The 6,737-nt window shown below is 39.6% G+C and overlaps 1 protein-coding gene across 1 annotated transcript; it reads left to right on the top strand.

Moving 5' to 3' along the window:
• Window positions 1-4,370: 4,370 nt before the first annotated feature.
• On the top strand, window positions 4,371-5,264 carry LOC122293845. The gene has a single exon (XM_043102293.1). The coding sequence runs from the start codon at window positions 4,371-4,373 to the stop codon at window positions 5,262-5,264; it is 894 nt and encodes a 297-aa protein (XP_042958227.1).
• Window positions 5,265-6,737: the final 1,473 nt, after the last annotated feature.

Genomic DNA, 6,737 nt, shown 5'->3' on the forward strand with positions numbered 1-6,737 from the left:
GTAATCCCCCCAAATACCACGCCACCATCTGCTCTTCAGTCTCAAACAAATCATTCTGGACTATCAGTTAGTAGAACTCTTCCGTGTAATCATCAACCGATCTTGTGCCTTGCCTCAACGAATGAAGTTGCTAAAACAAGGTTTGAGTGTTGTCGAAAGGAAGGAAGTGACCTTTCATTGTCTTCTTCATCCTCTCCCATTCAATGATCTTGGCCTTGCCCTACCTATCTTATGATCACCTCAACTACTCCCACCATGCAGATGCTATGCCTTTGAGTTTGATGGCAACCAGTTTCACTTTGACACGATCTGGGACTTCCTTATACTAAAATCTACGCTCTACTTCATCCAACCAATTGACAAATCCTTCGTCCTGTAATGTACAAGAAAACTCGGGCAAATCCACTTTGAAACCGAGGTCTCCATGAAAATCCTTCCAACCACGGTGGTCCCAAAATCGAGCACGATTGTGATACATGTTTTCAAAACTGGAATCAGAATCGTGATCTTCCATCTCACGATCACCGAAATCCTGTGCCGTTAGACGCTCTGCAACTTGCCACTGTAAATCCTTAATCATCACATCCTAAACGCTATGATCACGTTATGGGACTTCCTCATTTGGAACCTATCCACGATGACCACGACCACGACCACGACCACCAGCCATTGAAACTGATGAGATCTCACCCCAGGAAGATGCTGAAACTCTGATGCCAATTGACACCAGACAGAATAGTGATTATTCTGCAATCTAGTTTTAACAGATAATTCACAGGGAAAAATACAAAAAAATCACCCAAAAACACAAAGAAACACCTCTGATGTTCAATTCAAAATTATCAAATCAAAGAATGTCGAAAATCAGCCTATAAGCCTGGCTATGTAGCTAAAAATCGTCCTTATTAGAATTTTATCAAAAATAGCAAAATCCTAATAATCATGCCAAAATGAAACACGTAATAAAAGAAGTATTCTACCAAAAATCTGGCCCAAATTGAGTTCAAAATCATTTCCTAAATGATAAATAAAATATTACCATAAAAAGAAAAAAATAACTAAAAATAGGGATTCAGAAGCGAAAACAGTGGATTTTGACCTCGAAAAAGATGTGCATGAGCAAAACTCGGTGGCCACGATTATGTGCGATTCTGATACCCGTAGCCAAAGTTATGGCCAAAATATCAAAATGCACCCAAAACTATCCCAATTAGGAAAAGATCACGATTACCTACCATCTTTGCGCTGATCTGTCAACTCAAGGTATCTTAGCATCATCTGACTTGGATCTTCCTACGTCAGTTCAGTACTATCATTGGTGAAGTAGAGAGGTTGCATGAATTAGGTATTTCGATTATGAACTCTTGATTATTTGGTTATAGTTTATTTATCAAAATAATGTGTGTTGTATGTTTGGTTGCTGCGAAATGTGAAGAAAGGTGGGAAAAAAATAAAAGAAATTCCACAATCTTGAAACTTAGATTTTGAAAACAATTGAGGTTTAGAAATTTTTAGGAATAATCACAATTTTCATGTAATGCTAGGCATATGTCGCATATCTAGCTCATGCTCTACTTGTGAACTATTGTGGCTGCAATCACTGCTATCTGAGTTAGGCATATTTTTGACAAAACCTCCTACTCTTTACTGTTACAACTTGGGGGCAACTTACCTCTCCATTAATCCAGTGACGCATGCACTTCCATATCAAACATGTTGATTTTGACTATCATTTTGTTCGGGATCATATTCAAGCAAATGTTCTTCAAGTTTCTTTTCTATCAAGCAAGGATTAACTTGCTGATATATTTACAAAACCACTGTCAACAACCAGATTTTTAACATTGGGATCGAGCCTCACTATTCTTCCTGATATGCTTGGCTCGCAGGGGTGAATTAGCAGTAATCAAATTACCTCAAAGAATGGCACCTCATCTGCACATACAGAGGACGTGCCAAGCCAGAATCCTCTAGAATAATTTTGTTATACACGTGTTATGTTATTAAATGTAATTCTGCAATACTAGTACAAGGAATATTCTCACTTGATGTATATAAATTTCTAGTCTATACCAAATACGAAGTAATGAAGATATGAAACAATTCCTCTCAAATTTACTCTGCTTTGTTTAGTTTAATATGCATAATACGGTCTTATCATCTTATCATAAAATGCAATACTACTAAAACTATTTTAGGTAAGAACTAATTTTTAATAACATGGTGTTAACAACTACTAATTTTAGGTGGGCGTTAACTCCAAAAGGAGCCTCCTGATAACCTGACCGAGAGAGAAAATGTGTTTTCGAAAGTGGCTCACTGATTGTTGTGAAAGGATCTTACAATAGGACCCTATTGGATCTGTATATGGCAAAACGTATGGATTCGGGCTTTATGGTTTTTTATTTAGTCAAGCATGATTAAGGAGAAGCAAAGCTACGTAGAACCTTGGTTGCAAATTCATTGGCCCACGCGTTTTAAATTTCTTTCTTTTTTGCATTATTAATGTTGATGACTGAAAAAGCTGACCAATGTCGACTTTTGAGTAGACCGCGTGCTATGTCGATGCATGATGTTTCAATTCCTATCGCTAGTTCTCCACACCAGTCCCTCCTTTAAGAGTTGTAGGCCACTTTGGATGCTCCTCCATGCATAGGATGGCCTGCTGCCCAGCATTGAGTCCAAGAGTGCCCCATTGGGAAAATACTTTTGTTTGAGAATCTGAGCTGGCAGTGAGCTTGGATCTTGTAGTAGGCGCCAGCTTTGTTTTGCCAACATAGCAAGGTTAAAGCTCTTAATGTCCCTGAATCCCAGGCCACCCTTCTCCTTTCTCAGGCTCAGCTGATCCCATTTAACCCACTGAACCTTAGAATGGTCCTCCTCAAAGCCCCACCAAAACTTCCTTAATAGTTGGTTAATTCTCTTGGATATTGACCCTGGGAGCATGAAAATGCCCATAGTGAATGTTGGGATAGCTTGTAGGACAGCCTTCATAAGAATTTCCTTCCCTGCTGCTGACAGAAACTTAGTCTTCCAGTTTGTAATCCTTTGCCATGTCCTATCGATAAGAGAGTGGAAGGTTGCCCCTTTGGATCTGCCCAAAACAGCAGGTAGGCCGAGGTATTTCTCAAAAGAGCCAGATGCTTTAACTCCTGATATGTTCAAGATGTTGGTCTGGATCTCAATTGGAGTGTTGCTACTAAAGTAGATACTGGTTTTATCCTTGTTTATCACCTGCCCCGAGGCCTTTTCATAGACTTCTAATATGTACAGCATCCTGCTCCACTCCAGTGAGTTGGCCTTACAGAAAAGCAAACTGTCATCTGCAAAGAACAGATGGTTAACACGAATGGGTCCAGTTCCAATTGGTATACTCGAGATACTGCCCTTCAATTCAGCTTGATTCAAAAGGCATGAAAAGGCTTCTGCTACCATGATAAAAAGATAAGGAGAGAGGGGGTCTCCTTGTCTAATTCCTCGTGATGGATTAAAAGAAAGGGTGGCCTCTCCATTAACCAGAATCGAGTAAGAAACTGAGGTGATGCAGGCCATGACTAAACCAACCAATCTTTGATCAAATCCCATCCTTTCCATAACAGCTTTAAGGAAGTCCCACTCTACTCGATCATAGGCTTTACTCATGTCTAGCTTGAGTGCCATATAACCAGCTCTACCTCTCATTCTTGTTTGCATAGAATGGAGTGTCTCGTATGCTACCAGAACATTATCAGTGATGAGTCTACCGGGAACAAATGCACTCTGGTTCATTGATATTATCTCAGGAAGAACAACCTTAATTCTGTTTGCTAGCACCTTGGCAACTATTTTGTAGCTGACATTACACAGGCTGATTGGTCTGAAATCCGTGACTCTCTTTGGGTTCTTGACCTTTGGTATCAGTGAAATGAATGTATCATTCACACTAGCCAAGGTACCACCTTGGTAATGGGACACGGGTAAACATATGGAAAGACAAATGGGTCCCACAACCTCATACATACAAGATACAATCCATCAAGCCTGAGGAAACACCCTTTTCATTAGTAGCTGACCTTATTGACCCGGATTTGAAGCAGTGGAAAGAACCAGTCATCAACAGCTTGTTCTCTACAAATGAGGTGGATGCCATCAAGACCATTCCAATTAGCATAGGAGGAAGAGATGATCAATTAGTGTGGAATGGTACTAAAAACAGCAAATTCTCAGTCAGCAGTGCCTATCACCTTCAGAGAGAGATGGAATACAGACTAATAGGGGGGTCCTCAAGCATTGATCCTCTCTCTAGTGTTTGGAAAACCTTGTGGAAGCTACCAACTACCCCAGCAGTCAGAATGTTCATGTGGAAAGCATGTAATGAGGCCTTACCTACTATGGCAAACTTGAAGAGAAGACACATTGTCACAGAAAGCTACTGTCCAGTATGCAAGCTGGAGTGTGAGACAACTGAGCATGCCCTTTGGAGCTGTGAGGCTGCGAGGGATGTGTGGAGTCAGTGCAGGAAAAAGATCCAAAAGCTGAACCTAAACTGTGTTTCATTTAAGGAAACATGGGGCATTCTTAGTCAGCAGCTACCAGGGGAGGAGCTCATGGAAGTGGCAGTAATATGTCGTTCTCTATGGACCAGAAGAAATGGTTTTATTCATGGGAAGGGTTTCATGCACCCAAACCAGGTCCTAAGCAAAGCCCTGGATGAAATAGAGGCTTACAAGTCTAGTCGAGACCATCAAAGCTCCAGTCCAGCCAGTCATGGAGAGGGGTCAGCTAGTGTCTGGATTCAACCTCCTGCAGGCTACTACAAGTTGAACTGGGATGTAGCCATCAACACTGCTCAGGGACTAGTGGGGGTTGGTGCTATTTTGAGAGACCACATGGGAAGAAGCATCGGCACTATTCAGGCCAGAAGGGAGCTGAATTTGGATCCTTTTAGTGGGGAAGCTTATGCCTTAATGATGGGTGTGGTCTTTTGTAAGGATGTTGGTGTCTCTAGGCTGGTGGTCGAGGGAGATGCAGTACAAGTCATCAGGCTTCTTAGTGGCAGTGTCCTTGATTGTAGCTACGGTGGATTGGTAGTGGAAGATGCCAAGAGGGAGCTGAACTCTTTTGGTAAATGGGCAGCAACTCACACGAGGAGGGAAGGCAACAAGGCAGCCCATACTTTGGCCAGAAATGCTCTTACTCTTTCGAATGATTTGTTAGAACTTGAATTTACGCCAGTTTGTATTCAGCAGATAGTAAGAAGTGAAATGTCTGTAATGTCTTTTTAAGGAAATGAAGTATCTCCTTTCAAAAAAAAAAAAAAAAATTCCTATCGCTAGTTTTAGGGGAAAAAAAAAAAACTACTATGCCCGCTAACTTTGACCGCTCAAGAGTACTGCTTGATAAATTTTATTTTTATTTTTTTATTTAGTGATTAAGAAAGTAATTTTAAGTATATTGATGTATTTTTTATTTTTAAAAAATATTAAATATATTAAAAAATATGAAAAATAAAAGTAATTAGCGATTAAATGGAGAGGTGCTACTCAGGCGGCTGAGTAGCCCGCTCTCTAATTTTAAGCAAGAAATGATAGAAGGGCATAATAATCTCTTGCTTTACAAGGCAAAGTTTTTGCATTCTTAGTTAAATTTGTGTATATCTAAAAGAGATAATTGTTATAGTGACAAATAGATTATGCAAAAATAATTTTATAAACTAACATGATTTCATCTAATCTGTTAGATTTACTTTATAATAAAAATAACTTTACAATCTGACGAACCACATGATGCCATATCAGTTTATGGGATTACTTTTATATAGTCAATTTGTGACTAAAGTATTTATCTATCTAAAATTTGAGTACTTCATCTTCTTTATTCTCTGCAACACTAAATATTTGGTTGTCAGAAAAATTAGAAACAAAATAAATAAATAAATAAATCAAGTAGCTACTAATTTGCAATCACTATATAATCAAATGAATTGCAGTGTTGCCTTGATCCGATTGTCCTTCACAAGAAAAGAAGAAGAGGTAATTAGTATAAAGTAATAATTTTTATCTGCACAAAACCTTTGTATAGGCAAAAGGTTGGCTGAAGCCTTTGGACAATGCAAAACATTTTTTAAGTTGAACTTTGGAATGAGGAGAGTAGAGAGTAGAGTAACTAGTGTTTTGAATGTTGAGGTCAGCTCCATCACCAACAACAACTGTTTCATGACCTTGGGATGGCTCTTGAATGGCGAGATCTTCAATTAAGTTGATTTGTGATGTGTGCATTGGCACCACTATCACATACCATGGCTGACTATCAAACTCTTGGTTGGATTGTGCTACCATTGAAGCTAGTTGTGGAGGACGATGGCGCCCTTGATAGGAATAAACCATATGGTGAAAACAATCCAAAACTTCATTATTTGATCTGCCACATATCTTACATGGAGCCTTGGTGGCGTCACTGATGTTTGGGAGATGCTGCTGTAAGTGATGATGGCCACCAGAAGATTTGGAATTCACATTTCTTGGTGGAACCGAAAGGGTTTCTGTGATTTTTGTCCCTTTTTGGGAAAATTTGGAGAGTTGCCACGAGGAGGGTACCTATTTGATGAAGAGAAGCCTTGCTTTTGCACAAATAATGCAAAGTTGGAGGGATCTGGTACTGCAGCCTATTGTTGCTGCAAAAAAATCTCATGGTTGAGTAGTTCCTCTTACAAATCAGCAAAAGATAGAGGATGTCTCGAGTAGCCAATGAGAATGAGT

Source organism: Carya illinoinensis, chromosome 14, assembly GCF_018687715.1.
Source record: "Carya illinoinensis cultivar Pawnee chromosome 14, C.illinoinensisPawnee_v1, whole genome shotgun sequence".
NCBI lineage: Eukaryota > Viridiplantae > Streptophyta > Magnoliopsida > Fagales > Juglandaceae > Carya > Carya illinoinensis.